The 21601-nt window shown below is 41.2% G+C and overlaps 1 protein-coding gene and 1 long non-coding RNA gene across 3 annotated transcripts; one reads left to right on the top strand and one right to left on the bottom strand.

Moving 5' to 3' along the window:
• Nucleotides 1-2624: 2624 nt before the first annotated feature.
• On the bottom strand, nucleotides 2625-7899 carry Gm15295. Of its 2 annotated transcripts, none has more exons than XR_003953074.1 (4): nucleotides 7827-7899; nucleotides 7243-7320; nucleotides 5321-6963; nucleotides 2625-4710 (listed from the first exon to the last, which is right to left on the bottom strand). It is a non-coding gene; the product is annotated as a predicted gene 15295 (long non-coding RNA). The 2 variants fall into 2 exon arrangements; XR_003953073.1 differs by lacking the exon at nucleotides 7827-7899 and adding an exon at nucleotides 7548-7639.
• On the top strand, nucleotides 5552-19771 carry Irs4 (insulin receptor substrate 4). The gene is made up of 2 exons (NM_010572.2): nucleotides 5552-9238; nucleotides 17211-19771. The coding sequence occupies exon 1, from the start codon at nucleotides 5571-5573 to the stop codon at nucleotides 9219-9221; it is 3651 nt and encodes a 1216-aa protein (NP_034702.2). The 5' UTR covers nucleotides 5552-5570; the 3' UTR covers nucleotides 9222-9238; nucleotides 17211-19771.
• Nucleotides 19772-21601: the final 1830 nt, after the last annotated feature.

Raw genomic sequence — 21601 nt, 5'->3', positions numbered from 1 at the left:
CTGGAGTACCAGGTCAATTAGGTGGGTAAGGAGGGAAACATTTTGAGAGAACATATACTTACTGAGTGGCAGAAAGGTATTTCTGTCATTTAATACTGTCATTAATAATGATTAGACTATATCTATGGATATCAACTAAATCCTTAACATTATCAATATCCAATGCTTAAGAAGATTAGGAGATGGTCATAGTTGGATTGAAGAGAGAATGGAAGGGAAAATCCTAGTAGATACAGGATCCTGTGAGAAAGAGCAATCCACATTAAACCTAATGCATATTCTCTTCATATATTTCCCTTAATATTTAAAAGAAAATTCAGGTCTGTGATATTTGCTTAGCAAATTTGAACTGCTCACACTGGGTTCCCAAATGTAGTTTCAGTCACTTAGAAGGCTGAACAGGAGGACAACTCGAGACCAGGAATTTAACAGCAGCCTGGACAACAAAGCAACATGTTTATCAAAATGAAAATGAAACTTAGAATCCATCCATTTAATCATGAATCTTAAAGAAAAAAACACATTCGCCAATAGGCGATCGTATTTGCTGAAGAAATAGAACTTCTGAAGACAAATGGAGAATTATGAATTCATGTTTTGTGACACATTATAACAGCAGGGACCGGTGCTGTTTGTTATTTGTATCAAGATCACAAAGTATGTAGTGTGAAATCATCTAAATTTATGTGAAATTTATCCTATTTCATTGTTCTGACATTTAATGCACTTAAATAATTTACAAATAAAACTTTTTCCCTTTTAGAAGTGGAAAGGAATGCCTAATTGTGAACAGAGTTAATTTTCAGTTGACTCCTAAGATAACAGGGCAGCTTTAGGAGCCTAATTAAACTACGTATTTGCTCTAATTACTTTAGCCGCAGACTGCTAGGAAACAAAAGCAGAAAACAGGCCTGTGCTGTGTGTAGCAGGCAGGCTTTTTCACTGTTGTTTTCTTCAGTAGAGGTTTTGAGAGGGAAAAAAAACACTGAGCGGCAGAGCCATCATCTGCAAAGAGAGGCGAGAGCCCTTATCTCTGCTTAGTGGAGAAAGCATGTTCATCACGCATGGCTTTATTTATGTTCAAACATAGTGAAATTAATCATTATCACTAGCATCATTTTTGAGCATCAAGAGTCCTACCACATTTTGATCTACATAATTGGACATTAGCTCACAAAGATGAGAGTTAATAATTACAGGATAATTTGTACATTGGGCAAGAATAATAGCTCTATTATGCTGGTAATTTCTTATGCTTTATTCTCTTGAATAATGTCTCTTGAAGCTGTTCATATTTGATGTAACAGTTTAAATTTTCAGCTAAGTAAATTCACATTTTAATCAGCTACTTTTATTTTAGTACAACTTAGAATTTGAATGCTGATAATCATGTGGATAAGAGAAGAGTGAACTTTTACTATGGTGACAAGTCAGTTGAATGATCACGTTTTTATAACGAGATAACTAGCAAATCATTTAAAAAAGCAAATCCCATTAAATGTAAATTTTTTACTGGAAGGATAAATATACCACAATGGCTTATCCATTTCCTTTGCTTTCTAGATGTAAAATACTAGCTGCTTGTGTGGTTCCCTAAGCTAGTTAATGAAATATGAACTATTGTAAATATTATTATATCTTATCTATTACTTTTAGAAGATGTGTATCAAACTCAGTTTAGATGCCAAATTTAAAGGTATTGATGAATTGACATGCAAGGCAACTTTGGCTTTCTTTAGCAACATGTCAAAGAAGAAGAAGAAGGAAAAAAAACCCTAATATACAACATACAGTCAAAGGAGAGGAGAACATTAGTGGAAGTTCAGGCTAAACACCTTTCCTCTGGACCACTGAGATATCTGTGCCAAGCCTGTGCTTTATTTTGCCTATGGAAACCTGACCTAAACTAAACAACTATTCTATATCATTAAGTTGTCCAGGAAGATGAAAGTTTAAATATATGCCGGACAAGCTGCAGCATCTGCTGCGTTTCAGTAATGGTGGTCTCTCCCAAAAGCTTCTGTGCTGGAACAACTCTAGGACATGGGAGCTTTTCTTGACCTATGGGAAGAAAATGATGCTCTTCGAGTCAAATATTCTTTCTGCTCACCAGGACTCATGCTTTCAGAACTGCTTCTATTGTAAGAAACATACAAAAGAAAGCCCTGCATGAAACATCTCACTATAGCTCTAATTTCACTTTGCTATAGTCAAATAATATACCTTGGGCACAAAGTGATCAGCACAGTTAACCTTGCTCTGTGGTTGTTTAAATTATTTCTACTCTTTTTTTTTTTAATATGCCGGTTCCATCTACACCGGAGCCTACTGTCATATTATTTCAGAATGAAATATAAAGTGTAGCATAGATTCTCTCTACTAATTAACTGACATGAAAACTAATGTGGCTTTTCCTTTAAAAAAGCATACAAGGTCAGATATATGATCTCTTAAAGAGATGATAAGAAGGGGTTCTGATAGCTAGCTCTCTGTTAGCCTGCACTACAAAACATGGTGACTAAAACTGACAACTCTCTTTGAATGGAAGGGAATCAAGTTTAATGTGATTTTAAACAAATCACCAGCTGAGGAACAAAACTTGAAATAAATATGACAATTTTTAAAATATTTATTATATAAGCAAATCAATATTACAATAAGAATCCAATAGATAAATCCAAGGATTTAAAAAGATGCTTCATAGAAGGCAAAACATAGTGGGTAGACACACAAATAAGCATTTTACCTTACTGACAAACAAAATTAAAATTATAACAGTGGGATAGCATTTTGTATATCAGGATTTTTTTTAAAAATGAAGAATATATAACAACAAATAATGTAGTAGAAGAATAAAGTAATAAAATACTTTTTAAATTATGTATGAAATATTGCTATTTTACTCCAGTAATTCTAGTCTCCAGTCTGCAAAGGTAATTATTTAAACATTTTAAAGTAGATTCAAGATATTAATTGGAGTGTTATTTACAATACTGTAAATGATTAATTATAGCAACATACCTTAGAACAGACAATATATTGTTTTACCACAACTGTATAGGTATCATAGAAATATGGGAAAGTATTACCTTATAGTGCTGATTGAAAAGAATAAGGTATCAAAATTACATGTAAGTCTATATTGCTCCATGTAGAAACTGTTTATACACAGGTGGTAGAGACACAAGGATTCTTGAATTTGTTCATTATTTTCCAAATTCTATTTAACAAGAGCCTTAATGTATTTGATATATTTTTAAATGTTAAGTTACAGTATTTTCAAATGCATTGTCTTTTTTTTAACAATTCTATCAGAAGCAAAACCGTGAATTTATAAAGTTGTAAAATGTTATAACTTCAAATTAATGTATCCATGATCGTTTTGAATTTAAGTGCATTTAACCTTGTACATATGTAACGAAGCAGTTGAAACCTGTAGGTAGAGACCCCAGTTCATTCACATTCATGCTGCTTTCAGCCCCTTATTCATCCTGCCTCCAGCCCATTTCCAAAAGCACAGTTGTTTCTAGCACCTGTGAATACACTGGCTGGAGGCAAAAGACATGTTAATGACTGTTCCTAATCTTTGGGGCCCAAATAAAACCACTTCCCCCACTCTAAACCTGACCATCAGGAAAGTGCCATCTATTTGAATGTAGTTCTTCTGTTGCTAACAAAGAGAATTCTTAAGAAAAAAGGAGATGGAGTCTATTTTTATAATGTATCCCTGCCTATTTTGCTGTTGGATTTATAACTATTTCCCCTTTGCAGTATCTACGATAGGAAAGGTAAATTGACATTCCTCTCTCTCTCTGAAAGAGAAATGCTATGCGTTCCTCTATCCCTCTTTTCAAATGCAGTCGCTTCTTTGATACTTTAATAACATCTCAACCTGTCGCTATCTGAGATGAGAGAGCCAGAGACAAGGCAGAGACTGAGAGGAGAGGAGAGGAGAGGAGAGGAGAGGAGAGGAGAGGAGAGGAGAGAAGAGAAGAGGACAGTTTTTAGAAGGTTGCACTTACACCTTACACTCCGGCACTTTCTCCAAGAAGGGAGGCAGTAGATTCATTATTTTTGTGATATCATTTGTAAACTGAAATGAAGCAAAGACCTTCCTGAAGTAAAGGATGCAAAATATATTCAAGGGTATATATTCATACAGTCCTTTGTTCTAGATAAGAGCTTTTCTTTTTCATAAAGTTTCTCGGTCTCCTTCAAGGACAAAGAAAGTTACTATTTGTTAATTCCTTAAGGGTACAGTTCAAAGTACTGCCCTGGGATGTGGGGGGAATATCTTGACAGCTCAATATTGGTTTTCAGAAAAGAATCAAGTCCGGCTTTTTCCAACATGGCTGTATACTTCGCAGGCCCCCAAATTTGTACTTTTATAGTCGTCATCAATCAAATAGAAACATCACATCTAGCAAACCTGTGTTTTCGTGGACTAGAAATACACTCTGTGTACAGATAGCGTTAATTTTGAAGGCATCGCCGTAATTCCCGAGTCTTTGGAGTCCCTGGCTTTTGTCAGGGGTGGAGAGGGCGAGGAGGCGTGTGCAGCCTGGTGTGCAGCCTGGTGTGTAGCAGGTCTGAGGACCCAGGTCCTTGCCGCGTTTCCAGAGATAACTGACATTTTCTGCTAAGAAGCACAGCTCAAAGTGAGAGGCGGGTGGAACTAGAGCAAACTGCGATCGGAAGGGAAAATGTGAGCTGTAGGGAAAAAGAGAAAGGGCTCCTGGCAGAGGGGTCACCGCGGCTCTGGGATTTGCAGGAATTTATCACCACCATTAACAGCTATTTTCCGAGGGTTGTTTACAGCCTGATCCAGAGACAAGCAGATTGAGAAGCCCCTCTCTGGGACCCCAACCACGCCCCCTCATCCCCCAACTCCCCCTTCCACTAAACTAATGTATTCAGGGCCACCCCCTTGTTGGACCCTCCCATTGGCTCGTATCCTAACCAATCAGAGCCTTGCAGCGATTTCACCTGGTCCCCCGGCTTCCTAAATAAACAAACAAACCATCCGGTGCTCTGCCTGCCCCCTCCCCTCCCAACACCTCTATCCCCCTCCGGCCAAATGGGTGTGGGGCTGCGGCAACCCATCTTGTCACGATGGCTGGCCGCTGTGTCCTCCACCTCTCACGTCTACCCTCCACCCCATCCTTCTGGTACTCAGGACTAGGCTTGGTGTGGTTAGAGAGCCCCGCCTCCTCCCGTCGGTTTTGCCTTGAACCAAACGCCCTTAGATTCTCCCAAAGGGTCTCTGGCGCTTTGAAGATGGCCCTGCTTCCCTGGCTCCAGGTCCCCATCCCACGCACACCTTTACTGGTGGCCGCTTGCGCCCCTCCACCGCTGGGGTAGCTGCCTGTGGTGCGAGCTGCCGCGTGAGGCGACGGTCACGTGTTGTTTTGCCCACTGCCTTGAGCCCAGTGAAGTGGGCGGGGACGCGGGCCTAGGCGGGAGGGGTCTGGGGCGGGCAGACAGGGGGAGACTGCCTCTTCTCCCCCCAAAGCCCTCCCTTCTCGAGCCCCCCCTCCCCTCCGCTCACCTTAAAACCACGGTGCATCACCATGGCGAGTTGCTCCTTCTCTGGCCACCAAGCGCTTAGGAGACTGAGAGCCTCAGCAGCAGCAGCAGCCTCCGCAGCTCTAGCAGCAGTGGCGACCACCCCGCTCCTTTCCTCGGGAACCCGGACCGCACTCATTGGGACCGGGTCGTCCTGTCCGGGAGCCATGTGGCTCTCCACAGCCACTGGCTCCCGGTCAGACTCGGAATCCGAAGAGGAGGACCTCCCCGTCGGGGATGAAGTCTGCAAACGCGGCTACCTGAGGAAGCAGAAGCATGGGCATAGGCGTTACTTCGTGCTCAAACTCGAGACCGCAGACGCTCCAGCTCGACTCGAATACTACCGAAATGCCAGGAAGTTCCGGCACAGTGTCCGCGCCGCGGCGGCTGCAGCAGAGGCGGCCGCCTCCGGTGCTGCGGTCCCCGCGCTCATCCCACCACGGCGCGTGATCATCCTGTACCAATGCTTCTCCGTGAGCCAGCGCGCCGATGCCAGGTACCGACACCTCATTGCCCTTTTTACCCAGGACGAATACTTCGCGATGGTGGCCGAGAACGAGTCGGAACAAGAAAGCTGGTACTTGCTCCTCAGCCGCCTCATCCTCGAGAGCAAGCGCCGCCGCTGCGGCACGCTAGGCGCACTGCCGGACGGAGAGCCGGCAGCCCTGGCGGCCGCAGCGGCGGCGGAGCCACCCTTCTACAAAGATGTGTGGCAGGTAGTAGTGAAACCCAGGGGGCTGGGGCACAGAAAAGAGCTGAGCGGCGTGTTCCGGCTGTGTCTTACCGACGAAGAGGTAGTGTTTGTAAGGCTCAATACCGAAGTGGCCAGTGTGGTCGTCCAGCTGCTGAGCATTCGTCGCTGTGGGCACTCGGAGCAGTACTTCTTCTTGGAAGTCGGCAGATCCACTGTCATAGGTCCGGGGGAGCTGTGGATGCAAGTGGATGACTCCGTGGTGGCCCAAAATATGCATGAGCTGTTTCTGGAGAAGATGAGAGCCTTGTGCGCAGATGAATACAGAGCCCGATGCCGCAGCTACAGCATCAGTATTGGCGCCCACCTGTTAACCCTGCTGTCCACTAGGAGGCACCTGGGCTTGCTCCCGCTGGAGCCTGGTGGCTGGCTCAGAAGATACGGCTTGGAGCAGTTTTGCCGCCTCAGAGCTATCCGTGAGAGGGAAGAGATGCTATTCACCAGGCGCTTCATCTCACCCAGAGAGCCTCCGCCTCCCTTTAGGCGAGGAAGAGGGCACCTGCCCAGAGCCCGCAGGTCCAGGAGAGCCGCGTCAGTACCACCCAGCCTTTTCCGACGCTCAGCACCTAGCCCGGGAAGGATCCCACAGCCTGAAGATGTCCCCAACGACAGAGCCCGTGAAGCCTCCGGTTCCAGCTCTGGCAACACTGAAGAAAAAGACAAGGAGGGTGAGGAAGGAAACCGAGGTGATTGCATACCTATGAACAACTGGGGCTCAGGAAATGGCCGGGGCTCAGGAGGTGGACGGGGCTCAAGTGGCCAAGGTTCCAGTAGCCAGGGCTCAGGTGGGAGACAGGGATCTGGAGGTGGCCAGGGCTCAGGAGGCCAGGGTGCCGGAGGAAACCAGTGTTCAGGAAATGGCCAGGGCACAGCAGGTGGCCATGGCTCAGGTGGAGGTGGCCATGGCTCAGGCGGTGGCCAGAGACCTGGAGATGGTCATGGCTCAGGTGGTGGCAAGAACTCAGGAAGTGGGAAAAATTCTGACGATGGTGACCGTGGAAAATCTGTGAAGAAAAGATCCTACTTTGGTAAATTCACTCAAAGCAAGCAGCAGCAAACACTGCCTCCACCCCCACCGCCACCGCCAGCAGCTGGAGCAACTGGTGGCAAAGGGAAGTCTGGAGGAAGATTCCGACTTTATTTTTGCGCAGACAGAGGCACAAAAGAACGCAAAGAAGCCAAAGAGGTAAGAGATATGGAGACCTCAGGAGGTGCTACCCGGGGGCCTTACAGAGCCAGAGCTTTCGATGAAGATGAGGATGACCCGTATGTGCCAATGAGACCAGGGGTGGCTGCCCCTCTTGCGTGTTCCAGTGATTATATGCCAATGGCTCCTCAAAATTCCTCTGCTTCAACAAAACGCCACTCTAGGTCACCCTTTGAAGACTCCAGAGGGTACATGATGATGTTTCCCAGAGTGAGCCCCCCACCACCTGTGCCAAGTGCTCCGAAAGCACCGGACACCAATAAAGGGGATGACTCAAAGGACAATGACAGTGACAGTGATTACATGTTTATGGCTCCCGGAGCAGGTGCGATTCCTAAAAATCCTCCCAATGCGCAGGGAGGCTCTTCCTCCAAAAGCTGGAGCTCGTATTTCTCTCTGCCAAGTCCTTTTCAGAGTTCACCTTTGGGACAGAGTGACCACAGTGAGTATGTTCCTATGTTACCTGGAAAATTCCTGGGGAGCGGTCTACACAAAGAAGCCTCCTTTAGCCAGGGCACCAAAAATGTGTCTTCAAAGCCTTCAACTGAGGCGTCATTCTCAAAACCCGAAGATAAAGGGTCATCTGCAAAGCCTTCAGATGATGTGCCCCCAATGAACAAGGCTAAGGAACCTAACCACCTTTCTTTTATTGCAAAAGGAACTCAAGTAAAGCCCAAACCGCTAAACCCCACACAGGAGCGGAGAGAAGCTGCTGGCTCCCGTGACTATATCAACATTGACTTTATTAAGAGAGAGCGCCTTGTGCTACCTTCCTCTGCTCAAGGACTGCCAGACATGCGGGGCGTAGTTACTGACCCCGCACCCACAGCTTTTTCTGGCTACCTGAATGTTGAATTCGGGGTGCCCTTCCCAAATCCAACAATCCGCCTCTCAGATCTTTTAAGAGTTCTACCAGGTGCCAACTCCATCCCTCTGGCCGGTACTAGGTGGCCCTTCCCAGGCAGTGCTATAGGTAGCATTGTGGAAGCGGGAGAATACATTGAAGTTATTTTCAACCCGGCTATGACACCAGCCATGTCTTTTGCTGACAGTGCCATTTGCTATGATGCTCAAACAGGTCAAATCTATGTCGTCGACCCATTTTCTGAGTGCTGTATGGACGTTTCTCTCTCTCCTGGTCGATGCTCTGAACCGCCACCTGTAGCTAGGCTGCGGCGGGAGGAAGCGCAGGAGAGAAGACGCCCACAAAGCCGCTCCCAAAGTTTATTTGCCAGCACTCGAGCCGCGGTCTCGGCTTTCCCGACTGACAGCTTGGACAGAGACTTTCCCGCCGCTTCTGCGGTGATTGCTGCTCCAGCTGAGGCGCCTCTCTTGGCAGTGAGCCGGGCTTTAGCCGTGGTCTCTGCGCTCGCAGCGGCCCCCAGCATAGGCGACGTCTTTGCAGGCTTCCGCGCTGCGGCAGGAGTTGACTCCGCCTCCGCTCGCGGGTTCCAACCTGTTGCGGGTGCCCAGGCTGTAAGAGAATTCCAGGACCTTGCCGCAGGCTGGAATCCTGGAGCCCTTAACCACAGGGCCCGAGGTGAGGACCTGGCCGCCGGCGCAGCGGCTCCCCCGCCGCCACCTCGCCAGATTTGGGTGCTGAGACCCCAAGAGAGAGCGGATTCTGAGGACGACGACGATGATGACGACGACATTTACGTGAGAATGGACTTTGCCAGACGAGACTACAGGAAGTGACCACTCTCCGAAATGAGGTTGGTGAATTTATAATGAAAATTCCTTTAGTTATCGGAAATCGATTAATAAGTGAGTTGATGCGTTAGTTGGTATGCTGTTAGCATAAGTGACCTGCTAGTTCATTTCCTAGTGTTATTGGGGAGAGTAGAATGCTGTTTTTAATTTTTCACATGATGTATATTTTGGCCTTTGCGAAAACATTAGCTTTTACATAACCCATATATTTATCTGACAGAGCCAATTGTTAAACATTGCAGTAACTTCTTAAGAGTGGTTCAAAGTAAAGATCCATAGCAACCCCAGCGGGAGGATGCTTTCAGAAGTACTTCCCCTTCCCTGGCTTCTCCACATACTGAGTTCTATGGCCTCACTTTCCAGCCTACAACTAAAAGCTACTATGTGTGCTCTATGTGTGTTCTATGTGTGCTCAACCGAAGTGCCGTGGTTGAAAGAGAACACAGAGAGTTCAGCAGTTAACAAGCCAACTATTGACAGATTTACTTTCTAAAAGGTAGTCACTGTTTGGCTAGTTTGCTGTGGTTTGTCTAAAAGGTTAACACTTGGTTGTCAGCTGAATCGGGAGTGGATGCATAAAATCCCAGATGATTAAGAGATACTCTTTGCTCTGGAAAGTGTTTCTGTGCTGATCTGATTTTGTTTTTACACAGAATTGAAAGAAACCATGAGTGTTCCTTTTTTGTCATTGGTAGGGAAAGACAAGTTACTTTTGCTGTGCTTCAGTTTCTTCTTTTTTTTTTTTAACCTCCCCTCCTCCACCTCTCTGGAGAGGGTGGAGTGGTATCTTGATTATGGATATGAATATTGTTTCAAGGGTTTAAAGGGCATATAAAACATTTCATTGGTGTGTCTTCTGGAAAATGGAAAAAAGCAAGATGAAAGGGCTGGTGGAAGAAGACGGACCCCCTAGCTCCCACCCAGGGTGGCTAACCCTGGAGCAGTGGGAGACTTTCAAGGCCTAATTTTCTGAAGGAAGAGAAGGAGTTGTAAGAACAAAGCTTAGTGAATCTGTGAACAGAATTGCCCAACTCTGTCTGGACAGAGTCTCAAGTAATGTTTGCTGATGATACCCTTGTGGTCTGCCCTGCCTTCTCTCTTTAGAACAGCGCGCTTTCCCTGTGAGGGGTTGGTCCCCAGCAGTTTTCAGTCCACTAGTCAGTTTGCTGAAGAGTTTTGCTTTGCTTGCTCTCTGGAATGCTTTTGTGATTGGATCTTTGCCCACTGTGCTTGATCAAGCAGAACAAGCTGGGGTTGATCACAACCATCCCCTTACAAGCTCCCCATTTAGCGCAGGTGTAGCCCCCTACCTCCTCTTTCTCTCCTTGCTATAGAAAACTTGCCATACAAAACCTCACATCGCAGCACAGACACTACAAAGGAGTGATCATTAAAACAACAAAAGGCCGATTTGGCTTGCTGAAGGACTTCATTCAAAAGTCCTTTTAATTGTGAGCTCCCCCCCAACACAGACACCCACCCACCAACCCCCCAAACACATACACACGGGTGGGGGACACACACAGAGCACTACTATCATAGGTATATATATTTAAAAGTCATAATTCAATTTCCAAGAATATAGTCAGATCTTATGCGGAAGTCTAACTGCTCAAGGTACTGTGTACAACTCTGACATCAAATTCCACATCAAAAGAGTAGCTGCTTGTGACCCTGTGATTATTTTTTTTGAAATGATGCCTACACTTTCCAATATTCTGGTCTTTGTACACACACACACACACACACACACACACACAAATAAAAATAGTGAAATCATACTGTTCTTCAAATATTCAGATGAACTCTGACTTCTGAGGATTATTGAGATTCAATGCCCATTATATTTATAAAAGTTACTGATTAGTGACCTTGTAGCTATACTGGAGATTTAATATGCGCTGACTGTATTGTTTATTGAGGAAATTCCCACCTTTATTGTGGTTCTATACCACTGAGGTTGTAACTTACAGACAGGCAGGAGCTTACATTGAGATAAGTGAATGGAAGCATTTTGGAGCATGAAATCACTTTATAAATCAAAAGTGTTTTTGGTCGATGGTTTAATACTGAAGTGAAAATTCAAGCATTTAAACTAATGATTTAGTTTTTCTGAAAACTAGCAAATTTCTTGATGCTAAAGAGATATTTGACATGTAGTTTACTACAATATATCATATGGAAGGGCACAGGAGGAGGTATGGTATTATAAAAACCTATTGCAGAAAATGACTTTAGGTAGCATTTTAATGTGGATTGATAAAGTGTTGTCTGTGAAATGTTCAAAACAGGTCAAATGAATCTGATCATGTTTTTCTCTAAATCTATAGATGGACAGCCAGTTACTTCTGTTCTCTCTTTATTTTCTTACCTAGGATTTAAAAATTGAATACAGCATATTAGGAAACAGTGTTGTAAACAAGGCTCAAAGGCACAATGTTAGGAGTCACAAAGCTCAATAAGTTAATTTCCATCTACGGAATGTGTTTAGAACTAGCATAGAGCAGTATTGTGTGTGTATTATTATGTAGTTAGGATTAGTATTCTGGTTGTGACTGTTAACTACTACATTTAAAATCCAAAACTAAGTTAAAATTCTGTGTCACTTTTTGTGTCTTTTCTTTCATTGAAAATGTCCCACATGATTATTCACAGTTGGGATCTTTATATTGAGATCTATTTATGATGTAAGTGAGATTATAATTCATTAAGACCACTTCTATTGTGAAGTATAAAAATGATGAATATATAGCCTTATTTGTCTATAGTCAAGCTTCATGTATTTTGTAGTTGCTTGCTTAAACCAATTAGATACACCCAGAGTATAACTTGAGTATGTATTCTTTTGATACATGAAATATTTTTAAAGCAATTCCTTCATGATCAAGCCTTTGAACACATTAGCATTTAGAAGAGTGTCATTTCCCATATGATTTCATCTATTCCTAAACCGTTGTGTGCCTTTTTGCTTCTTTTAATGCTTTACCTGATATAAAATTGATAGGTTGAAGTGATTTTGGATGTAAATTTCCCTGGTATTTTAATTCAAGACATAGGAGCATGAAATGAGCAGCTGTAGATTATATGAAATGATTGGTCATTCAAATTAGTTATATTATGATAGTATTAAAAGGCTAAAACTAGTAATTAGCCTCTGACAATTTAGTTCCTATTATCACAACATGGGAAGCCCAAGCATTTTGCCGTTGTCCTGCTGCCAAGTCCCAGTGCTATAAATTATAGGTGCTGAAGGCAAATCATTTTTACTGTACTAGACTTATTTAATGTAAATAACTAGAATATAATCTCCAGATAGCAGACAATTTCCAGCTATAATTGATGGTTTACTTATTTTATGCAGCATTCATCATCCATCCCCACCAAATCTAGATAATTCTTTGGAGTAATAAAGTATTTGACTTAAACAATTAAAAAGGACCTCACCCAGTTAAAGTTAGCTAAAGTTGTTGGCAATCATTATTCATTTGCATTTGTTCTATTTTAAGACTGATGCTTCCAGGATAAAAATGTCAGCTAGGAGCAAAACATCTCTTTGAAACCAGTGCCAGGTCTTTAATTAAGCACACCAGACTATTATACGTTCATAAATACTCAACTAGGGTCTTTAGCTTTCTTTCCCTGTCTCTAATCGCCAAACATGAACCAAAATTCTTCCGAGTCATTGGCAGGCATTTATCTTGGGGTACAATCTCAGGTTTATGAAGTACGAACAACAAACAAACAAACAAACAAACAAAAACCCCTTTATATTTGAACAGATATGGCTGGCCCTTGCAGGAAAAATGTAAGGATTACTGTGTGTGAATGTAAATGGATTGTTTTTCAATTGTCAACTTGTTGATCGAGGGAATGCTTTCCAGTTACAGATTGATTGCCTTATATTTTTCAAAGTGCTTTCACATTCATTATTTTACTGCTGGTAAGTACTGAAAGTGACGCTGGAGTTAAGAATTTTCCTGTGTTCATGAAGGTAAGTGGCAGAACTGAAAATGTAACTCAGAGCTGTTTTCCAGTCTCCTGCTCCATCTGGCACACGACACTAACCTTCAAGCAAGTTTTAGTTTGCCATATTTATATTAATGAAAGTTATTATATAGGAAAGCTTTGGGAGCACAAGCACTAGTACACATTAATTTGATGGTAGCAAATTTTGTTAGAACTCTCTCAGAGCGTTCTAAGTTGACCATCAGTCAGGGCTCAGGTGATCTTCATTACTGACCTCAACTGGAACTTAATGTTTTAAATTGTACTTAGAGAAGAGTTAGCTGTTCTTACTTCCCAAACACAAATTGTGTGAGCATGTATATGTGTATATGTGTGTGTGTGTGTGTGTGTGTGTGTATGTGATGAGTATTTATATCAAATGGAAGCATTGGAAAGGAAAGAATGTGAATTGAGGGTGTAGTCAGTAAATTCCAACTAATAGTCATTTCCTTAACTGAATTTAGATTTCTGTGTCTTTGCTAATAGTGGCATTTGTCAGCTATTACAAGCCTTTTAATTTAATTTTTCTTTCTGTATAAATCTCATATTTCAATCTAAACTACCACAGTGAGCATAACAGGATAAAATAAAACAGGGGGAAAAAGGTGCTATAGACATGTATGCTGGTGTGTGTGTGTGTGTGTGTGTGTGTGTGTCCGTGCACATATGGAGGTGCTTTGGGTCTTCAGGCAGGTAGTTTTCAGAAGTCTTGAGAATCAGATCCTATGTGGGACATTAAATCTTGTTTTAAATTAAATTCATTTTCTTTAGCACCATTTTAAAGGCTTTAAGACTATGTACAAATATCATTTTATTGGTCGTCTTGGGAAATACATTTTGTGAAATGCTAAGTTAAAACTGGTAGTATGTGGTATTGGAGGGCTGGCAACCTCTTAAACCATGAGGATCATTTCCTGAATGAAAAATGGAAATGCAAGCAATTAATTTTTAGAACAATGAAGTGAAGATACTGCAATCCACTTGGGTTTTTTGGCACAACTATTGAAATGCAAACTGTAAACCTGTTGATAACATTGTGAGTATTTTATCCTTGCTTTACAGACACAAGCTGTTCTCCAGCTACTCTGCATTGATTATTGCGCACACAGATGTGGAATCATAGGGTTGACATTTAAGATTTGGGAAAATTTTAGGAGCTTTTAATATTAACAAATATACTGGTTTTGATTTGCGTTGATTTAAAGAATTTTTTCTCTATTTCAGACTGATAAATGAATTCCTTTTAGAATAGAAAATGGCTGCATAAGTATTTATTTATAGAAATGAGAAAGTGATCACTGTTTTCCCCTACACGCTAATATACTCTCTTTATAATGTAAAAGTTACCAATGCTTGTATCTATGACTTGTACTGTTAAGATGCCCTTTACCAGACTTGAGTCCTTCATTTCAGGAAAAAAAATGAGCTTACCTGGTTTCTCTCTAACAGAAAAGGTGGGGACCGTCTAGAAATCCTATAAGACCTATGTAGAACTACTGTTCTAGATGTCCCCAGCCTCAGCTTGTTTGCATTCAGCTAAAAGCAACAGTTTTCCTTGTAGGAATTCCTGTTGTACACTTCTGAGGATGTGTTGCCTGGTTCATTACCATTTGTTGGCACACAGGTAACCAGGCTGATATTTCCATGCTTAGATTGACCGCAATATGTGTGGTACTCTTCAGACTTTTAAAGATTTGCTGAATATCCTATTCCCCTTAAATTGTGATCACCCTAGCTAGATCTAATTTTAGATCTCGAAAGTTCTATAATTTGCCTCAATTTGATTACTGTTTTCCTCCTTGAAGACTTGAAATGTAGAATGTCAGTCAAGACAATACCCACAGGTGATCTTGAAAATCACTCACATGTGCATCCACCATGCCCTTGAATGAGTGACTAGGGAATGTTATTTTAACCTTTTGACTATAGGAGACCTTATTATTTCTATCATCCATCATGACTAGAAGACCTATTTTCCTGGAGTTCCCAATTGAAACTTCCAGTGCATCTCACAGAAATGATTGGATAAAACAATTCCTCTGTTAGTTCAGGAAATGAAGAGGTTAAATAGAGTCTTGTGTAGACCATTTTTCAGAGCAGTGTTTCTATGAGGTAATTTATTCTGAGTTTCAACTAACAATGAGCCTGGGACTATATGTCTTTTGTAAATTGAAGACTGAACATATTAAAATTCTACTAACTTGCATTCTTCACATCAGCAGTAACTAGGCAGCAGAGTGAAAGAGTCCAAGTGTGTGTTGGGATGTAGTAGAGAAACCAACCTAGGATGAAAAATAAAGCATGGAGTTTTACAAGTGACATGTTTTTATTCCAGATTCTTTTGACAAGTTCTTTTGGGAAATCACTGCCACTGTGGGGAAAAGCATATTTTATCATTAGATCTAAGAAAGACATACTATGAGTGGCACTGTAAAGACCAGCAGCATTCCCTGTTAATTTTCACACTGTAGGGACAGTACTTCCTATTTATCAACTCATACAGGGAACTGTTCTTATTGAAGAGATGAAACCTGCATATAACCCAGTGACTGCTAAGCTAAATAGCATGCCTGAATTTTTATATCCTTCATATATCCATCATTCACTTTGGCTCTTTGCTTGGTGCATTTATTTGACCAAATGGAAAAATAGATCCAAGTCAGATAACTCTCGAGAGCATCACCATTCATTTTTCTGTTGGTGAGATGTTATTAAAAATAAATAGGAACTGAACACATGGTGTGGTTGTCAGCTCTTTAATATTCCTTTTGTAGACTTTGTCAGGTTTAGGTTTAACCCTGAATTGCGTTCTTCCTCTTCTCAGCAGCCTTGTGAATTGCTTCTTTTTGGTGTTCTTTGGAATGTGTTCATTTTAATATGGGCCTAAGAGAAACAGAATTATAAAAGCAAATCTGTGGCTTTGGTTCCCATAATGCATTGTAAAAGCAAGGTAAATTATTTGGGGATTATCCTTGTTTGGAAAGCATCGTTACCGTCTACTAACCTAGATGAACAGGAATTGACAAACAGATTTGTAAACATGAAACTACGTGGCCATTTGCTGGGTCTTAGTAGGTTTTTCGTTCTTCACCCAGTGTTGATGCAAGTGTTATAGGAAGGCATGGAAATATGAATACAATTTTTGGAAGAACTGCTATTATATTTTGGAAGCAGAGAAAAATTACTCCAATAGCAATAAATGGTTCTAATTCCAAGCATTGTCTCTTGGGTAGCTTGGCAGCTTAATTTATACATTCCTGCAAAGTTGCATGAAATGAAGTGCATAGTACATGATACTTAGTACTTAGAAATCCTCATTTGAAACAATTCCATTGATATATATATATATATATATATATATTAAGCTAAATTTGTGATATACCGTTTTAACATCACATTTCTGTCAAAAAATGTAGATAATATTTAAATAAAATTCCAGGATACCTACCTAGTTCAATTTAGCCACAAGTAAATGAGTTGCTAATATGCACACCCCCTACCCTCTATCCTAACAAAACCTAATACTTCACAAAGGCAGTGTTCACAGGAAGACTTAATACTTTCTAAGTTAGTGCACTTCTTTTTAGGCTTTTTAATTTAAAGGAAAGATCCCTACAATGAACGTAACTAACAACTACAATAAGTCAGGAGGGGTGGTAACTCTGATGCTCAATCCTGTTGCATTTATCAAAATATCCATCGGGGGAAAAATGGTACTTCTAGTTAATTGAAGATCTTTTACTTGAAGCCTACTCTGGAGAAAGTTTGCCACAGTCTTTTAGCTTGTTTTCTGTGTACAGGCAGCCCTTGGTATTAAATATCTGTGTCTATGCCAAGGCAGCATCCTCAGTGGGTCTCTCAGCTACCTCTTCAAGTTTTGTTTTCTTTTGTTTATGAACAAGGAGTGGGTGACAGCTCTTTGCACTAATTTTTAAAATAACTTTTGTCTTGTCATCTTTTTTTTTTTAGAGTTATTACACTGCCACCAAAACCAAACACATTTTAGAAGAAAAGTGACACAGAACTTCATCTTTGTCTACTCCAGATCTGCCTAAAAGAAAGAAAATTCTGAAACTTCTGAATAGAAAGCAGCCTTGATTTCTACCAGTCAACGAGCAGACTGTGGCGGCTGAATGAGCATGCTAATGGAGTTTATTCTTAGGACTGCCTCCTGCATCCATTGATTGACTTAAATATGTGCACACTGTACGTTTGCTTTGCTTCCTAGGTTCCCTGATGTGTCTGTTTAAAAGGAATGAGATGCTATAAGTTAGTGTCTCATAACACTTCCCCTTTCCTCTATAAAAAATATGTAAATATAGCCAGCATATAATACTTGGGAGGATTTTCAATGAGAATATCTTTAAACAATGGTAGACAAAGAGACATCTATGTAAATGAGAAGGTAGGTATGATCTGGAGAATCTTTTTGCTGAACATTCACATACTTAAAACATTTCTTGATCAAGGAATTAATGTGAATTGAACCTCTATCTTGACAGGACATTTTCAGTATTTTAAAGACAAGACTAAAGGGCAAATTATCTCAGAGTTTGCTCATTAACAAGACTACAACATTCTATCAACACTAACCATCAACTAAAGTGATATCTTGACAGAGTTGTTCTAGCATTTTAAAGGCAGAACCAAGGAGCAGGTTGTCTACTTCTATGTGTAGAACCTGGTGATGTTCTGCTATCGAATTGAACATATCCAAGCCTATTGTTTTTATTTTATTTTGAAATCTACATTTATCCCTGCAAAGAGGCAAGTATCCATTTCACAAGACCCTTTCTGGCTCTCTGGGGCCTCCTCTTTCCAGCTCTTTAAACTGCCTCCCCCTCTTTCTGGCTTTCCCACAGTAACCATTCTCCCTCCCATGTCCAGGATGCCCAGGGTGCCTATAATGACATTGCTTACCCATTTTCAGAAATTGGTGTATACCTATAAGATTAATCAACCAATCAACTGATGCCTAAAACTCAAGCCAAAAGGAACCTCTTATAAGGCCCTGTTTCCTTCTGGACAATGGAGCCAATATAAGATGTACAAAATTTAAAATAAAGAAAAATCAGAGCAAGCCCCCCCCCCCAGTTTTGCTTGCTTCTGATGGAAACTGAATTAAGATTTTTGGAACCTGGACCTTTGAGAATATGATAACAGCAGGTTGTGACCACACAGGATAGGTACAAAGGTCTTGAAGCTTGCTTAGAGCTTTGTTATGTGGTGGCACCCAGCTCTTGGATCTCGTACCATCACTGGCAAAACTCTCATCTCACAGATGGGTGTGAGTGTTTGAGCAAGTGTCTGCAAAAGTGTGTGAGTGCTAGTGTGTGTGTGCACACATTTGTGTGTATGTACACCTTTGTGTACCTGTGAACATGTGATTATAGACGTACCTATTGTGTGTAACTGTGTTTAAAAAAAATTGCTTCGCATTTAACGTGCAACTTTCAACTAGTGTGAAACTTACCTGAAGTTCTTTGCCACTCGGTTCCTACATCTTTGAACGTGTGCTTCTATCGTTGAGCAGGCTTCTAGTACATGTGGCTAAACTAACTTTCCAAAGGACCGAGTTGATTTCTATTGTTTCTCCCTGCCTACTAAGCAAAGGGATGGGGTGGGGTGTGTGTGTGCTCCTTTTCCCCCACGTGAATTGTGCTGAGGAGAGGATGTGGCTTCAGTGCCAGTCACTGAACCAGTTTCTGGTCATTGCTAGGGTATCACTTGCTTTCATCAGTCCCTTCAGGCTCCTCTCTTGTTCTTACCTAATTCAGTACTGCAGTGTGTGGCTTTTGTTCATTGTAACAGTGTACTCTTTAGGCAGCCTTTCTTCAGGCCTTCTATTACCATTTTATATTCAAGTAAGTTGTCATAATCGTTCAGAATTGAAGCAAGAAAAGATTTGAGGGAAAATGCTGTGTTATTTTGTTCATGTATTCATTCAGTTTGAAGGCTGCCAATAGACAGGGTACAGAAGGTAGAGCACAGAGATAGCACACTTGCTGAATAAATGAATGGAAATCTCATACACAGCCGGACACACAATTAGTCACAGGTACAAATAGTCACAGGTACTGCATAACACATATGCAATCTCTTAAACACAACTTCTTAGTTTACAGATATAATTAATTTATTCAGTATTGTGCTGGAAGAATCTATGGAATATGTGTACCGACATATCACTTGCCTTCCAGTGGTCAGTTTATGCTGCTGAGAAAAATACCGATGGAACGATTTGTGTGTGTGAGCACTACATTAGTTTGGTGTCATACATAGTTACTTGGTCAGTAAAACAACTAGAGCTTTACAGTTCCAACAGTTCATTACATTTGCTACTTCTGCTTCACAGACCTGCTTTGAGTTGCTCTGTGTTTGTCTTCCTTTGTAAATACCCTTAAACCTTCTTGTTTGTAAGCATCTGGTTTGCAGTTTTGGGAGACGACCGTGCAACTCTGTATAGTGTTTATATATATATCTGACTTGCTTTTTCCTTAGAGCTACTTGCAATAAATGTGTTCATGTAAGTTATTTGTGTGAAGTCTTATTTTTTCTTAGTTGTCTCACCTTCATTACAAGTATATTTCACTGCTCCTGTACAGTTGACTGCCAGCCATTTCCCAGAGTGGAGCAGCTGGAGTAATTAAAACATGCCAGTTACATTGGCTACAAACATGAAGCTTTTTGATAGAGTTAATGGAATCAACTCACTCTCAAGTCTACAAATGTAGAGGTGATACTAGCTTAAAACAATCTACAGTACCCTCAGAGCCCCTTGGAACTATACCACCAATCAAAGAAAACACATGGTAGAACTTGTGGCTCTAGCTATATTTGTAGCAAAGGATGGCCTAGCCAGTCATCAATGGGAGGAGAGGTCCTTGGTCCTGTGAAGGTTCTATGCCCCAGTGTAGGGGAATGCCAGGACCAGGAATGGGAGTGGGTGGGTTGGGGAGCAGGGGGAGGTGGAGAGGATAGAGGATTTTCAGAGGGGAAACTAGGAAAGGGGATAACATTTGAAATGCAAATAAAGAAAATATCTAATAAAAATGAGCAGTATAAAAAAAATCTACAGAATGTCTGCCCAGAGTTTACATGTTGATCTCAACAATGGGTGACTACTACTAATCACCTACTCCAGAAGGGTGAACTGATTGTTTATAATTCAGCTTTCTCTCCTTCACTTGCCACTTAACACTTTCCTTTGAAGGACTTCCCTTTCATTGCCTTATTGTTAACCATGGAAAAAGAAAATTTTAGTATATGAAAAATATACCAATAAACAGGTAATATTTTCACACTGATGGACTATAAAAGGAAGAATAGATTGGATATCATAAATTCATTTTAAATTATGTCAGGCTTTTTTGAATCCTCAGGCTTTTAGAAACATTAAAAAATGGCCACCCCTTTACCTATTTGGTCTTTCCCAAGTTACCTTTGCCACATAGAACAATGAGAGCAAATCTGGGACCAGTGGTTGCACACAGGTCAAATGGGTCACAGGGTAAAAAGGCGGAGCTCAAGTCCATGGGCAAACCATTAAGTTGATTTTACAGCTTGTGCTTTCTGGGTACATCTCAGATGATATATATGAAAAAAATATTGTGGTGGAAAGATAAAAAGTACCTTTGTCATTACAGACTCCATAACAGAATGTTAGTTACTCTAATTTCATGTATAAATACTAATTTACACACTTTTATACGTGTGTGCATGTATATCTATACATACATATATAGTTTTGTGATCTTCATTTCATGGGATTATATACATACAATTTTATATATTATATATAAATATATTATGCATCTCCAATGGACTTTTAAAGACAAATGCACATACTGGTGCTTTTCAGCCTACATGATTATTGTATTCCCATTTAGGGGTTAATTCTTAACAACTGGAAGTCCTGAAACAGTAGGGACAGACTACTGACGATCAGCACAACTCTGTTGCAGGAAGCACCTGTATATAAGAGTGCACAAAACTTCAACTTCCACACTCTTCTTGTCTCATGTGTGCTAACCAAATAGTTTTTGTGAGATGTCAAGGGGTTCTTGCACTTTTAATATAAAAATTGGGGAACATATATTCATTGGATGTAGTGATGGGCTTTTAAGAGGCATTCTCATACATGTGTATCATGTACCTTGACCCTATTTACCTCACCTTATGTTTCCTGCACCCTCTTATTCTCATTCATCCCCCCAGATGGTTTTCCTTCTACTTTCACATCCTATTCACACTGACAAGTTATGGAGTCAGCCCAGGTACCAACTAATAGAGCATTACATAAGAACATGGGATATGCTTACACGATGGAGTTTTATTCAGCTGTAAAACATAACAAAAGG

This window comes from Mus musculus, chromosome X (genome assembly GCF_000001635.26).
Source record: "Mus musculus strain C57BL/6J chromosome X, GRCm38.p6 C57BL/6J".
Lineage (NCBI taxonomy): Eukaryota > Metazoa > Chordata > Mammalia > Rodentia > Muridae > Mus > Mus musculus.
This window is presented reverse-complemented; position numbering and strand designations above follow the sequence as displayed.